Here is a 16,863-nt window from a genome sequence, read left to right on the forward strand (position 1 = left end):
AATCATTATATATGCAGTCATATGACTTACAGCTTTGCACAGACTTACACACAGCAGTCCTTACTGAATCTTTTAACCCTTTGCCTTTTGGTTGGTCCCCTTACTGTAACACTGCTGGCAAGTTGCTTTGTGGTTAATGTTTCGGCCCCGGGCCCCTCCCTGCATGGGTAAGACACTGCTGTCTTTTCTTCTCACTTGTATATGTATATGTACTTATATGCATGAAACCACATTATGTTCCAGCCAATTATTTATCTGCTGTTTATTTCTATTGCTGTTTTCTTCTTTGCAAAACCTGTGAGACTTTTCCTCATTTCATTATTGATGAACTGATTCTCTATATATGAACTTTTCTGCGTTGCGACCGTAGTTTTACTGATGTCCAAACTTATCGCTGACAGCATTTCTCTTCTCCCAACAGGAGCCAGGAGGGGTCCGGGCCCGTGGCTCCAGACAGGAAGTCTCTGACTCTGCCTGTGTCTCGTAACAGGGCGGGAATCCTGCATGCCCGCCTTCAGCAGCTGGGAACTCTGGAGAACGCTCATACTTTCAACAACAGTAAGACTTCTTGTCCTGCTCTGACTTTTTGGGACCAGTAGCAGGAATGTAAAAAAATATGAATACACTAACTAATACTAACAGCATCTGACAGCATTTTTGCAGTAAGAAAAAAGTTTTGAAGAGTTAGTCAAATCGAAACAAACACATCATACACACACACAACTCACTTTTTACAGTGGACGTAGATGATGTCCACAACACTGTTTAGACCTTTTTTTTTTTTTTAAAGATGCATATTAAAACTTCAGATCTTTGTGTCTATTTCTTTCGATTTTATTTTTAACATATCTATTTCATTCATTATATAAACGAAAATCAATATTAAAAGGTGCACACATCATACAAAATAATGTACAAAAATACCCCAGAACTATATATGTATATATATGTATACTGTATAGACATTCCCACAGTTTTAATGGTTACACAGCTTAAATTTAGACTTAAAACATGAAAACATCTTCAGGTGTAGCACCAAAACACTTCAAGTACGAATCTGAATACAGATATTTTTGCCAAATTAAAAGAAACCGATGGCCACTGAAACCTGGTGGAATCATCTTAGTTTCTGACATGCCGGCTAAAATGCTAATTAGTAATATTTATCTTCTTTTTATTGCTTTTTTTTTAACAGGAGCATAATTTAATCTATGTCCTTTACTGACCTCTGTTGGCAGCCAGTAGGAGGTGCAAAAACAAAGAATCTTATCTCCTTCCACAAGCAAGCAGAAATTTAAGCACTTTTTTTAAACATTTATTTAGTCACTGGTACTGATTAACAGTCTGACCATGCAGATGATGTGTTATGTGTTTATAGCTCTAATAAATCGATATCTGCGGCGCTGACCTTGTGTCTGTGCTGTCTGTGCAGTGTACTCTCATACGGAAGCAGACGTGAGCAGCCAGTGTCTGCTGGAGGCCAACGTGTCCACAGAGGTCTGTCTCACCGTGCTGGACACACTCAGCATCTTCATCATGGGATTCAAGGTATCAGATGTCAATACAAACAGTAACACCACACACACACACGACATTTTGCCCGCCTCATGACACTCCGGTCCTCACAAACACTCTGCTGCGTCCTCAGACTCAGCTGACGTCAGATCTCGGTCACAACCCTCTGATGAAGAAAGTTTTCCAGGTGCATCTGTGCTTCCTGCAGATCCCTCAGTCCGAGGCCGCCCTCAAACAGGTCTTCACCTCACTCAGGACCTTCATCTACAAGGTGACAGAGTCTCCCTTTATTCACTCCACCATCTTTCAAACCATCTCATTAAATTACGCTTTTAAAGGCAGGTGATTCAGATTCATGGCTGGCGAGGGGATTTAGAAAATTGGTTTCATTGTGTTTTCCTTGATGGCTCAATTTTCTCTTTTACCTAATTTACATTTGTCATGCACTCTTTTTAATTTTGCCTTTATTTAAAGGAGTAAAAGACTCATTGAGATTAAAAAAACACATTTTTTAGACTGTCCTTGCCAAGACAGGCAGCAGCTCAGAGTAACACGACTGCAGACAATGAAAGACACTCCGGTTGTCAACTGATTTTTATGTTTCAATATCAGTTAATTGCATTACGTCCCATTTTTTAATGTTTTCAGTTCCATTGTTTTGCATTTAAAAAGAGTTTTGAAGTCCATATTGACAAGGTGAAGCAATTCTTACCAGATTGTCTTGATTAGGAATCAAATGAGAGCAAAACACTGCATGGGACGAGCATGAAGTGGACATGTCTGTAAAGGGGAGACTCATGGGTAACCGCAGAACCCATTTTCATTCAGATATCTTGAGGTCAGAGGTCAAGAGACTCCTGTAAACGAGCATGTTGTTTTTCTGGCAACAAGTCTCCTTTTGGCGTCAAGGAAAATCAGGACTTGTTTTTAAAAGAAAAACCACATTTCACCTTCAGTTTTTAAGATGTATTTGACCCCCTGTCTCTCCCCACGTGTCCTCCAGTTCCCCTGCACCTTCTTTGACGGCCGGGCCGACATGTGTGCCTCTCTATGCTACGAAATCCTCAAGTGCTGTAACTCCAAGCTGAGCTCCATCCGCAGTGACGCCGCCCACCTTCTCTACTTCCTCATGAAAAGTAACTTCGACTATACGGGACGCAAGTCCTTCGTACGAACTCACCTGCAGGTACGTGGGTCTGTTTGAGTATTGAAAACCTCGCTCTTGTAGGTCATACATTAGTACAGATTTACTTCGTTCTTCCTCTGGTTTCACACAGGTGGTCATTGCTGTCAGTCAGCTGATTGCTGATGTCATTGGCATCGGGGGTACCCGTTTCCAGCAGTCTCTCTCCATCATTAACAACTGCGCCAACAGTGACAAGAGCATCAAGGTGAGGAGTGGACACTGTGCGATGATGCCATAATGAAGACCCCTCACTGTCAAATGACAAGTGAGGAAACTGAAGCCTGGAAAAACTTAAATAAATATAACTATTAATCAAATTAATTAATACTTTCTAACAAGTTGAATGAAATGAATCTTTCCAAGTTTTTGCAACTTTTTAAATCAAGTTTACTGTGCCGTATATCTGTTTTCTTTGTATTTTCTTAAGCATGTTCTTAAAACAGAACTTGCAGATCTCCTAACTTCATCAGTGGTGAAATCATCTTCGTCACAATCAACTCTATAGAGAAAACTTTAAAAAAAATCATTTCAGCTGGTAGCAGCTTTGTAAATCGAAGTTGTTAATTTGATAAAATAAAAAACCTTTCATTTATTACCAATTCAAGTAATGAGCTAATGTTGCTATCATCCTGTTGTAGCACACAGCATTTCCGTCAGATGTGAAGGACCTGACAAAGCGCATCAGGACGGTGCTGATGGCCACAGAGCAGATGAAGGAGCACGAGAACGACCCGGAGATGCTGGTGGACCTCCAGTACAGCTTGGCCAAGTCCTACACCAGCACGCCCGAGCTCCGCAAAACCTGGCTGGACAGCATGGCTCGCATCCACAACAAGAACGGAGATCTTTCAGAGGTATTTTTAAAATGTTTTTCACATATATTTTCTGTTTAGTTGGCACAGACTTGCAGGACACTTTGTCTTTAAAGGGACATTTCACTAAAGTGAGGCATTTATACTCTATCTTGTCTCTGTTTGTCACCTGCAGGCAGCCATGTGTTACGTGCATGTTGCCGCCCTGGTCGCTGAGTACCTGTGGAGGAAAGGTGAGTCGAGGATATACAGTAAAAGTGTAAATCTATGCTTCCTTTGACAGTAAATAACAGCTGTAAAACTCCATTCCAACATTTTTATAATCCCAATTTACAGATAATGAGTCAGCTTTAAAGGTTAACACAGCAGAAAGATTATCTCAGAATAACTATTAAACCAACACAATAAAATGGATTTAATTTGCTCGCTGTGCACTATAATAATCAACGCTTTACATCTACAGATGTTTGCACTAATTAATGCATTCTTTCTTTTTTAATGGAACTATACTGCAGTAGATCAGAACACCAAGATAATTTACATGATTTGCATGTGAAGCGTGACTAAAATATCTCCATATTTATTTATTTATTTATTTATCAGACTTCTTGGTTCTTAAACTGTGTATACTGTATGTGTAGGGTGTGTACCTACATATATACACACAGTAACACTTGTCCAAGGGTCATTCCCAGGTCAAAAACACACCAACACTGCATTCCCAAGATAAGATTTCCTCTGTTGTATAACAAGATCTTCTAAAAGTCAGCAGGTCATCATCAGGTCAGATACAGTGTTTGACAGCTTCCTGTTTATAGAGCTCAGCAACATGCCCTTACTACTAATTTGTTGTGGGAGCAAAATATTTTAAACATATTATTACGTCACCCGTTTAGATCCATAGAAGTTCCCCTTCATGTTTTTTAAAGACTCTTTTTTGGCGCGTTTTCGCCTTTTTTTGGATAGATAACAGAGCTGGAATAGAATTTGTCATGCGCTGTAACCACTCAGGTACAGTAAATGAAGTAAATGTCCTCACATTTTTAAGAGTTATAGCAAGAAAACTGAAGTGACATTGTAATTAAAAAGTGGTGTGCTGCTTTGGCTACTTTAATAAAGGCGCAAGACTTGAAATTTAAGAGGTGGCACATGATGTTTCAGTTTGACATTATACCATATAGATAAAGATGAACCGTAAAGATGGTAGCTGATAGCTGCAGCTACTGTACATATCAGCCCTGTATGGATAAAGAGTGATGACACTGTTAACCATCATGTCAAACATCCAGCCCAACTTCCAGAAGAAAATGTTGGCATTGAACATTTCTGCAAACCAGAAATACGCTACATTCATACGTTTCATATGCATGATATTAACGTTTCTACACTCACTACTTTTGTACAAATGTATTGTGTCTGTGATTTGCAAAAACGTGCAATTCTACTGAAGCGTACTGCTGCCGTGCCAGACACAAAAAAAAACGTTTTCGCCCAATTCCGACACAATGCAGAAAAGCAGAAATGTACAGTGATTTTTTTACTGGTGGAAGTGAAGTGGAAGTGACACATCATATACTTACACTGGTCTTTTATGACAGGTTCAAATTACTAAACGTGTATGTTATGATCATGTTTCTGCAGAGGATGATCATGCTCACCACTATTGGTTTTCCATATTTTTAGTCAGATATAGCAAGGTAAAATAGTACGATCTGCATGTCGAGTGATGTATTTATATAACACTCTTCTTGCCACAGTTGACTTTTGGTCCAGATCAGTTCCAGGATACAGAGATAACACATGATATATATGTACAAAGTGAAAATTTGTCTCATGTTTGTTCTGTGTCTATATCTTAGGTATGTTCAGGCAGGGCTGCTCGGCTTTCCGCGTCATCACTCCAAACATCGATGAGGAGGCCGCCATGATGGAGGACGTAGGGATGCAGGATGTTCACTTCAATGAGGTATTGGGGTCTTTTCTATACCCCATGCTCTGTCACACTGGGCTTTGAATACCTGCCAGTCTGATTGTCAGGGTTCCCATGGTCATAAAAAAGAAATTCATAACATTTTTTGGCGATTTTCATGGGAAACTTTTGGCTTCTTTTTTTTTTAAATAATAAAACTGGTTTTCTTTTTTTCAATTGCGATTTTTTTTTCTCTATTTTCAATTTTTTTGGCAATTTATTTTCTTCAGTTATTTGGGGAGCTTTTTTACAGAAAACTTTAATAAGTTTTAGTGATTTTTTTTTCTTTCTTTTTTTTTTAATTGGTTATTATTTTTATAGAAAATGTTTTACACCATTTATCACAATTAAAAACTGTAAAAACACAAATGATTGTTAGATTGTCAATCTGACAGTCCTTGAACACATCATATGAGATGCTTAAAATTATGACAGAATAAAGTTTGAATCTTAAATGTTTGAAAGATGCTGGACTGTGTTGACCAAGCATTTAGGATGTTTTTTAAAGCTCCTCATTGGCATCACGTGGCAGATAATGACTGTCTAGAGGAGCTCTTATCTCTGGTAAGAGTATCAATTGCTCTTTGCAGTAACTAGAGTGACAGCACTGCAGACTTTGACACCGGGCTCGGGACATGTGCTGTTAATCATATGTAGAAAATCGGTGAGCTGGCCGGCGGAGCGGTGTTGGGAAATCTGAACACGACTCAGCACTCAGCAGCACTCAGAGAGGTGTTCAGGGCAGTGCAGCAGGGGCAGCTGATTGTTGACACAGAGGCCCAAGAATAGGTCTTCATGTGAACTGATAACCCAGTGAAATTGAAAGTGATGAATACAGAACGTGTGAGCTTTTATGAGTCAGTCAACAGATTTGCAGGCAATGAAAAATGCTTTTACCTTCCATCTGCTCTGAAAACCTTTCCTCTTTATGAGCTGGACTCATCCTTCAATTAAAAAAAGAGATGATAGACCCATTTACTCCCCCGTCTGCTGTCTTTATAGGAACACTCTGCTCAGCTTAAGCTCCCTGCAGCCTTTTAGACAAATAGGAACAAACAGAATTATCCTTCTATGCAACGGTTCAATATTCTGAGCCGCGACTGCAGGAAGGAGGGGGACGTTTGACAAAGTTAAATGTATTTATGTGTGTGTCCAGGAGGTGTTGATGGAGCTGTTAGAGGAGTGCGCTGACGGCCTCTGGAAGGCGGAGCGTTACGAGCTCATCGCTGACGTCTACAGGCTCATCATTCCCATCTACGAACAGCGCAGAGACTTTGAGGTAAACTGCACACAGTGAGCACGGTGATAAAACACGGGATTTGCAGAAGCCATGTCATCATTACTTAAACCTGCTAGAAAACATGTTGTGAATTTAAAACTCTGCAGGAAGCCTTTTATAGATATATGAATAATATTTATTTAGCTTTTCTGCTTTCAAGGAAAAAATGCTGGGTTTTAATTTGGTAATCATGCGTGCAGAAATTTTATTTTGTAGAAGAAATACATCCATTAGATAGCTTAATAAAATAAATTATGAATAAGTTATTTAATATTTTATCTCTCGATGGTCTTGGTTGATTTTTATGCCCCTGCGCCGGCGATAGCAGAAGCTGGATGCATTATTTTTCTGGTTGCCAGTCTGCCAGACCATATCTCAACAACACTTTACGGGAATTTCTGCAAATATAAAACAAATATTCAGTAGGACTCAATGATGAGCTGATTCGATTTTGGTGGTCATAGGTCAAAGGTCAAGGTTCCTGTGACCTCGTCTGTCTCAATCTTGTGAATGGGATATGTCAAGAAAATTGTGAGTGAATTTCTCCAAATTTGGCACAAACGTTCACTCGGATTTAAAGATAAGGTGATTAGATTTTGGTGGTCAAAGTCAAGGTCACGGTGACCTTGCACCTGTCTCATTTTTGTGAGCACAATATCTTAAGATGGCCTTGAGGGTGATTCCTCGAATTTGGCACAAATGTCCACTTGGACTTCAGAATGAAAAATTGATGGTCAAAGGTCAAGGTCATGATGACTTCATGAAACATGTTTTTGGCTAAAAGTCAGGAACCCTGGGTGTGTGAAGCATCCATGTTTTCACAGACGTGGTTGTAAACTCATACCGCCATGTGTTTGTATGCCATGAATCTCGTTTCTCTTGTTCTCGGTTGATTTTTGCAAATTCTTTTCTGTGTTTTTGTGGAACAGAAACTGACTCACCTGTACGATACCCTCCACCGCGCCTACACTAAAGTGATGGAGGTGATGCACAGTGGCAAAAGACTGCTGGGCACGTACTTCAGAGTGGCCTTCTTCGGACAGGTAAAGTTTCCAAAAGCAAAAAGAGTGGAAAGCAAGTTCACCACAGACGTAACACGGTAACCATCTGCTTTTGTCGGGCATAAACGCTAACTCAGTGCCAACTTTTAACATATTAGCATGATGGTTATGTTATCTCTTGCCTTTTGCGTGCATGCACACGCTGAAACACACACACCTTTGAATTTAATTTTCCCCAACTACAACTCTCTTTTTAATAGAGATTTCTCTTTTTTTCTCCTCCTCCTCCAAGGCTGCGGTAAGTGTGTAAAGGTTTAGCTGTGTGAGTTGGCCTGGTGTGCTCTTTCACTTCCTTGCATCATTAAATAGTGCAAGAGCTGATGTTTTCTTTATATCACTTAGTTATTAGTGGCAAAATGTAGCCGTAGATCTCCTTCGTTCGACTGTATAGTGGCTTGAACTTGGGTCCAAAAGTGGGAGAATATTGACTGAATGCAGATTTTATGGCATATGCAACAACGAAAGCTGTTATCAGCTTTATTTCTAGCAATGTTGCTATGTTTCCCACAAAAGCAAAATAGCAAATCCTTCCAGTGTGTTGCCATGTTACCCTCAGTGATGAAACAGGCATGTTTCCACCTGCACAAACACGTCTATGTACTTTTTCACAGATCCATCACTTAGTAGCTGTTACATATGCTTAAATCAAATAGACTGTTTCTATGGTAACATGGTGAAGTTTGCATGTTTGATGTTTTTTTACTTTTTTTTTTCCTCTCTTTGCTTTGTTGTTGGGTGTTTTTTTTGCACGCGGTGATAGATTTTCTTTTCCGTTTCTCTTCAGTTGCTTTCTTTGACTGGTCCTTTCAGTAGCTTTTGTATATTGCACCTCACTCGGCATGCCTTCTATAGTATGCGTCTGCTTCAACAACATTTTTTTTGTTTGTCTATGTTATGTATCAAGAGTTTATCATCTCCAGGAGTCAAATACTGATTCTTTCTCACGCCCCTTTGTCGTTGCTTACAGAACTTGCATGTCTCCTAACTAAAAAAAAACATGTTAATGCTACGTCACTATCACACATGGAGGGGTGTTAGAAAGCATCAGTGTTTGACAGCCGGGGAATGACAGTGGTCCGACTTTATGTTTTGTTTGAAAAATTTTTCTTTTTTGTCGTGGACTGTTACAAGTTGTCAAATTTTGAAAAAGAACTCCCCTTGTAAACTTGTTTCCTTAGTTTTCATATTCGCTTTAAGAATATTTCACCCCTCAAATTGCCATATGTATATATTTACTCACTCTGTGTTACATTGAATTTGTGAAGCAACGTCTTCCTGGGATGCCTCAACAGTTAACCAGAAAACTCTTGATGAATTAAAGTCGTAGGGATCCATGTTTGATAACAGCAACGTTTAATAACAGGAAGTTTAAACAGGAACATGTTAACATAGGAAGAAAAGACTTCCACTTCCAAAATGTCACAGTATCATTCAAGTCTTATTTACTAATTAATATTCTCAGTACTTTCTCTAACACACAGCATTTTCTGATGGGAAAATAAACAGAAAGTGAAACTTTTCTATGCTCTGTTCCAAGCCAGACTCCATCGACAAAAACAGTAATTTTACCTCGCTGAACACGAGCTGCAGGTCTACAGCTGCCTCGATCACTTTGTTTGTTTGTGTGACTTTGAGGAGTCCGCTCTGACATTTTTAAACAACACATTCACACAATAACACAAACTAACTGTGATTGAGACCAAAAGTTTCACTGTTATACATCATGAGGTTTCAATATAGTTTTGAATGTTCTCTGCTTTGTTCATCATAGAAAAAAACATCTCAAATTCAACGTAACAGAATATTTGATACATGAATGATGATTTGGTGGGTGACGTAAAAAAAATAACCAAAAAAAAACCCCCAAGTTAGCATGCTTAAACCGTCTTTTTCAAGGTTTGACTCATCCTCGCTGCAGGTGATAAAGTGGGCCAGAATTTTTGACCTCCATCCTCTCGTTTTCAGGGCTTCTTTGAGGATGAAGATGGAAAGGAATACATCTACAAGGAGCCAAAATTCACTCCGCTGTCTGAAATTTCCCAGAGGCTCCTGAAGCTCTACTCTGACAAGTTTGGTCAAGAAAACGTCAAGATCATTCAGGACTCTGGCAAGGTCAGGTCGCACATTTGTGTGTGTTCATGTCACTGTGAGTTCAAGTTCAAGGACAGCGTTAAAAAAAAAGTCATAATCAAAACAAAACTTTATACAACAGCTCATCAGTTTAATGTAGTATTTGTATTTGTACATGTGTTTTTGTTTGAAATCTTTACCTTTAGTATTTCTAGCAGTATTTTGCCCAATATGATTACACACATGAACATATTAGAGCTGCAACACACACACACACAAAAACATGATTAAGATTATGACTTTATTTTCTGCTGCTGACGACGTAATGTAGCTCAAATATGCATCGACATGTGATAATGGATATTTGGATCAATTATTTTTTTTTTTGAAAGGCATTTTTTCTTTAAAAATCACAAAAATTACACCATTTATCACTGCCAGAAACTGTGAAAACAAGAAGAAAGAAACAGATTTGGGATGCTGAAATTGTGTTTGAATCTTATATATGTTAAAAAAAAAGAAAAGAAAAGAAATAAAAGTATTTTGGGCCCCTGAAAAGTCATGGAAAAGTTTTGAAATTTTTGTTAATGGCAATGTGTGGAAACCCTGGCTATCTATATTTGAGTCAAGATAAAATACCTATGTCCCGCGTGCACTCACAGGTGAACCCAAGGGACCTCGATTCCAAGTACGCCTACATCCAGGTGACCCATGTCACACCCTACCTGGACGACAAGGAGCTGGAGGACAGGAAGACCGACTTCGAGAAGAGCCACAACATCCGGCGCTTTGTGTTCGAGACGCCGTTCACAGTGTCGGGCAAGAAGCAGGGAGGGGTGGAGGAGCAGTGTAAACGACGGACCATCCTCACCAGTAGGTCACGTGCTGATGAAAATTATTTATCATCATCATCAGCAGTTTAGACAATAAACAGGAGCAGGAAACATAATGTGCTTTTAATGTGAAATAATAGAAACAAATCAAGTCTTTTTCGAGAGCCTTATCAGCACTGCAATATGAGGAAGCAAAGAAGAAGAATATCCTTCTGGTCGCCGTCTGTTGTTATAAACGCTAATCAGATAATGCCAGGTGAGGTTTATTACTGCGCGGTCCACTTAATCCCAAAGTTCAGCCGTTATCTGGCCTTGTTAATAATCACGCTGACTGATAGTGAGTTTTGTCAGTGGTTCTTTATGGTTGAACTCGGTTAATATTCTGGTGATGAAAGTTACCACAGAGACACAGATAGGAGAGCAGAGTTGCAGCCATAAACCAGTGACATGAAAGTTGACGGGAGGGAGACGTTTTACTCAAAATGCCGTTTATTAAAAAAAAAAGTCCTAATTATAATATTTTTTTCAACCAAAATGAATCCTTCTGTTTGGTTCCTTTGAGGGTCATTCTAATCGATTATAATTATAATTCTGTAATACCCGGAAACTGCAATTTTTTAAAGAAGCATCGTGCACATCTTATACACTTTAAAATCTGACAAGTTGATCTCATTTCAAATAATCTTTGAAACCCATTGCTTTGAAAAGGGAAAGTACATATAATTATACTTTTTTTTTTATTAATGTTTACTTTATATCTAAGAGTTAAGTTTACTCAAAAACCTCTGTAAATGTTAGAAACTTCTGTAAACAAGTTAGTCTGACTTAACTTTATCATGACGAAGAGGATTCTGCCGACGATCAAGTTTGAAAATTGCAACTTACGTTTATTGAACGTGTTTAAGAAAACACAAAAATGAACCAGCAGAATACAGATATGTGTAGCGCAGTAAACTTTGTCTACTGAAGTTGATAAAACTTAGAAAGACTGATTAAATTCAACTTGTCATTTTTAAGTTGCCACAACTTCACAAAGTCAAGTGAATGTAACTAAATTTGAAGTTAACTTACCAATTAGATATAATTTTAAATAAAGATTTTACAATGTACCGTTGCAACCCCACGAGACACACTATAGTATGTTTAAGAAGTGTGTCAGTTTTTAAGGTAGCACCTGTTTGTTGTTGTTGTCACGCACTACTGCTGCTGTCCTGATCTTATATAGTTCTTGTAACATTTATATGACATTTGGAAGCCTAATTTATGTTCTCCCTGTCCTCTATTTTACTCCTCCAATCTCATGTCCATCCAGCCACCCACTGTTTCCCTTATGTGAAGAAGCGTATAGCAGTCATGTACCAACACCAGACCGACCTGAGCCCCATCGAGGTGGCCATCGACGAGATGAGTAGCAAGGTGGCGGAGCTGCGCCTGCTGTGCTCGGCCTCAGAGGTGGACATGATCCGCCTGCAGCTCAAACTGCAAGGCAGCATCAGCGTTCAGGTACCAACGTCGAGGTCGTGCTGTTGCGAAATCATTTGACCGCTTCTGAATTACATCGCTGTAATTTGCGATCCATTGTTTTCCAGGTCAATGCCGGCCCTCTTGCTTACGCCAGAGCCTTCCTCGACGACAGCAGTGCCAAGAAATATCCTGACAACAAGGTCAAACAACTCAAAGAGGTTTTCAGGTACTTACATTTACATTTATATTTGTAAAAAGGTAAAATAAGATAAGATAAGATAATCCTTTATTAGTCCCACAGTGGGAAAATTCACAATGTTACAGCAGCTACGAGGTACGAAGAAGTATAAGCAACGAAAGAATAAAACAATAGTAAAAAAATAATTACAAATATAAAATATTAAATTATTAAAATTTTAGATAATAAAAAAAAACTGTGCCAAGTATGATTAAAAAAACAAGGTGCAAAAACAGTAAACAAAAACGGTCTAGAGAAAAAAAAATGTATATATATATATATATATATATATATATATATATATATATATTAAAAATGTAAAACAAAAAAGCAAAAGTTTGTTACAATTTGCAGGACATTTCTTGTAGGAGCTGCTCGTGGCCTTTTTTCCATGTTTTAGAAAGAAATCAAACTAATTTTCTCAGCGCTCAAAACACCAGTGAAAGGCGTCTTAACGCAGCACAAGAAGATAAAAGTCAGTCCAAGTTTCAAAGGATTTAAAAATAATTGCAAGGTTTGGAAAAGTCGTGGAATTTTGATTTGTGTCATGAAATTGTTACAGTAATCTTCCGCGGATATTCTGCCGTGAAATGTAACAGAGAGTTGGTTTTATGAAGCTGTTGATGTAACGTAGCTCTAATGTGCGTGGATGCACGACAACGTTTCATTTACTTTCAAGTGTCTCCATTTTTTCTCCTTTCTACGGTATGTTTGAAAAATGCTGGGAAAGTGGGGCAAGAATCACTACCATGTTCTATGGGATTGCCCTGTTATTAAAAAAAAAATGGGCAAGAGATACATAATGTTATACAAGATATTTTCAGATGTCAACTACCCCTGGAGAGTAAAACTCTTTGTTTTGGACTCATACCTCAAGAATGGGCAAACAGAGACAAATTCTTATTAAATAAATTGCTTGTAGCAGGTAAACAAGGAAATGGCGATCACGGGAGAGCCAACCTTAAACACATGGATGGACATTACAATGGACATTTAAAAAATGGACAAGATCACAGCGCATGTTAATTATAACCTGGAATGATTCATGTCACGCTGGGAAAGATGGGTTGACTACGTAACACCCCACATGGGTGAGTGTATTTTTACACACCTATAATGACATGGCAAAGAACATGCGTTTTACACACAATAAAAGAAAGTGGGGTAAGAAAAAAATACATCTTGGATCCTTGAAATCTCCTGGAAAAGTTTTGAAATGTTGTCCATGAGTTTTGAAGCGGCACTGACATGCCATTGCGGGTCTCCTCAGGCAGTTCGTGGACGCCTGCGGTCAGGCGCTGGGCGTGAACGAGAGGCTGATCAAAGAGGACCAGCAGGAGTATCATGACGAGATGAAGGCCAACTACAGAGACCTGACCAGGAGCTGTCCAACATCATGCATGAACAGGTAGGGACACGGGGGGGACAGCCATGGATACGTGCTTTGTATTATTCAGACCGTGATCAGATGTTACTGCTTATTAATACATCAGATACGTTTCAGCTACAGATACCAGATTTCTCACACATAATTCACCATCCAGTCACAAATCCACAAATCCAGCCCGTTGAGTACTTTAATAGATTATCTATCCATGTTTGAACACACCTGTGAAGATTTTTAGAGACTCAAAACCACCTGTCTAATGAATTCTGATTATTTTATTCTAACTACTGTTTGCATGTATGTTGTATTTTATTGTTCTTTTTTATGTTTATTGGTGTCTCCTTTTTGACTTTATCGTCTTCCTATATGCGCCACCTTCTTTAATGACGTACTGTAAGGTGTCTTATATTATCAGGGTTCTCAATGGGTCCTTAAAAAAGTCTTAAAGGGCATTAAATACATCCATGAAAAAATAAGGCCCTATAGCATGAAAATGTCTTATATCAATCTTTCAGAAATCAAAAAACGCTAAAACATGGGATGTACGATTTTATGATTTTTTTTTTTTTGACGTAGTATTGTAAGATGTCAAAATAATTGGTTACTTCTTTTTTAAAAAAAAATATATATTATTATTATTATTTTTTTAAACATAGCCCTTAATTTATTATGGCACAAAATAAAGCCATGTTTGTTTTTCAATTTAAATTTTTGTAAAACTGATCTTAAATTTAATTTCTGGTGGCTTTAAAAGCCTTTTATTAGTTTTTTGTGTGTTTTTTTTAATTTTGATTATTGTAAAATAGGGTTTAAATTTCATTTCTGGTGGCTTTAAAAGCCTTTTATCCATTTTTTTTGTTTGTTTTTTTTAATTTGGATAATTGTAAAATTGGTGGCTTTTTTCTGGTGGCTGTAAAAGTTTTAAGTCTGACTTGCTTTAAGATTTTAACCCTGATTACATTATTGTGTTTATGTGTTGGAAAAGATAATGATAAAATGCCAGGAAAATATTTTGCAGCTTCAAATGACTCTTGGTGAAGGTGTCCTATAGATAGCACGTGGAAATAATTCAAGCTGCACATTTCTCACTTTTTCTGTGACTTCATATTTAACAGCAAGCGCTCTAACCCTGAAGATGTTCACTGCTGCTTTTCCTGCTCATTTACTAACCGTGTCTCCTGTCTCCCGCTCTCTTTGTGCTGGCCTGAGCAGATCGGATGGTAATGCTGCTTTTGTTACTGTTGTTGCTGAGGAATACTAAGGGACTGTATGAAAATTATTGAGATGGGGAGCGGGTCTAAATGTCTTTTTTTTAAATATATGTAAATACTAAAGTATAGCCCATACCAGCATATTAATATCATTGACTGACACAAAAAATGCACAACCCTGAAAGTCATATCTTAAATAACAAATATAACAAAATGGTGAATATGTCATCATTCTAAAGAGCTGCTAAATAAATTACAGCCACCAACTGATTGACTTTTTTTATCTCCAACAATACACAAATAAACATGAGGTTGATGCCCAATAAATAGGCACTGGATAAATCTTTTTATCTACATTTTTCAGCAGAGCCGAGTGTGCTGTCTCCACGCAGAGGAGACAAGGGAAGAATGATGCAAAATTTAAATCTGGAATGAAAAAAAATAACCCTCCCCTCCTTTTCCAAAAAATGTAGACTACTCTGCCTTCATCAAAAAGAAAAACCAACAAATAGTACTGTGCAAAAGTTGTATTTATTTATCAGTATTTTTATTAATGTAGAAAGAATTTTAAAAAATAAATAAATAAAAAAATAAAAAGAATTTAAAAAACAAAATTAAATAAATAAATAAAACATAGAATAAATTAATTAATAATATACATAGAATACAGAGAACATGTACAATTTATTTAAATAAACAAAAAAGAAATCAGAACAAAATGGTTTGTTCAGACCTAAGTCAATATTTATTGTGACCTCCCTTTACACGTAGCACGCTGAACTCTCTTGGGAAGACAGTCTTGGAATTTTTGCTTATTAACTTGGTTGTCCTAGAAGATTATTTTTGTAAATCTCAAATTGCCAACCCAAGAGAGTTCAAAACATGGTAAGTGGAAAGGGACGTCACACCAAATACTTGCAACTTTAGCCTGTTAAAGTTGCTTTATTCTGAAATATTTGTTTTTTAATACTCTGTGTGTTTCCTGTGTGTTCTGGTTGTATTTTAGTAAAGAGACTACTGAGAAATAAATACGTGTGGTAATTATAACCTCGCTAAAATAAAGTTAAAGTGGCTTAAGACCTTTGCACAATACCATAACCCACCCCCTCAAATAATTTTCCTACAGTCCCTAAACTCAAATGAAATTTCTTGTGTGCATTTTAAACAGGAATAAAATAAAAACCTGTCCTAACTGACCTTATTGTTAGATAAACCCAGTGGAAGACGGCACAAGGAGCGCTCTGTCCGACTCTATGGGCATCTTCAACGCCATCAGTGGCACACCAACCAGTGCCAACCCACACGGCTCAACCACCATCCTCTGATACGCGCGCGCTCATGCCTTCTTCATCAGGAACGACCACATTTCAGTCAAGAGGATCATCATCCATTTGGTATTTTTCATCCTGTACACGTCATGAGCTGGAAAACGTGATGTTTCCTCTCTGTTATCAGTTGGCCCGTGTTCTTGTTTCCTATGGAGACTGCGGTCAACACTGTTGACATGTGAACGGTGATTCTATCGACTTATTGCCAGTTGTCGGTCATTTATTCTTGTGTACATTCGTTTTTTATGCTGTGTAAGACAGGTTAAACACGGTGTTATCTTAATTATTCCAGTGTCTTGAGCTCCACCCAAAGGATGTTGAAACAGACATGAGGTACTTCAGTGTTTGACCCTACACCTTATCTGTTTTTTTAACTCCCTTTTATGGACAGTTGTTTGTAAGAGAGAGCGCTTCAATAAAGTTTTTAACGAAAAGAAATGAATAAATGCCACTGCTGTAACCGTTCATACATCCGTCAGTATTTTTACATCTCTCTTTTCTATTATTTTC

General features: G+C 38.0%; 1 protein-coding gene across 1 annotated transcript in view; it reads left to right on the plus strand.

The window, feature by feature from the left end:
- dock9b (dedicator of cytokinesis 9b) overlaps nt 1–16,350 on the plus strand; it is a 65,949-nt gene extending 49,599 nt beyond the window's left edge. Inside the window, 18 exon segments of the mRNA XM_042512970.1 lie at nt 422–558; nt 1,433–1,548; nt 1,649–1,786; nt 2,519–2,701; nt 2,793–2,906; nt 3,340–3,555; nt 3,689–3,746; nt 5,373–5,479; nt 6,639–6,761; nt 7,691–7,804; nt 8,055–8,060; nt 9,788–9,934; nt 10,555–10,765; nt 12,038–12,228; nt 12,315–12,415; nt 13,698–13,804; nt 13,807–13,835; nt 16,234–16,350. Coding sequence (XP_042368904.1) covers nt 422–558; nt 1,433–1,548; nt 1,649–1,786; nt 2,519–2,701; nt 2,793–2,906; nt 3,340–3,555; nt 3,689–3,746; nt 5,373–5,479; nt 6,639–6,761; nt 7,691–7,804; nt 8,055–8,060; nt 9,788–9,934; nt 10,555–10,765; nt 12,038–12,228; nt 12,315–12,415; nt 13,698–13,804; nt 13,807–13,835; nt 16,234–16,350 — 2,215 coding nt within the window.
- The last annotated feature ends 513 nt before the right edge of the window (nt 16,351–16,863 follow it).

Source organism: Plectropomus leopardus, chromosome 24, assembly GCF_008729295.1.
Source record: "Plectropomus leopardus isolate mb chromosome 24, YSFRI_Pleo_2.0, whole genome shotgun sequence".
NCBI classification, from domain to species: Eukaryota; Metazoa; Chordata; class Actinopteri; order Perciformes; family Serranidae; genus Plectropomus; species Plectropomus leopardus.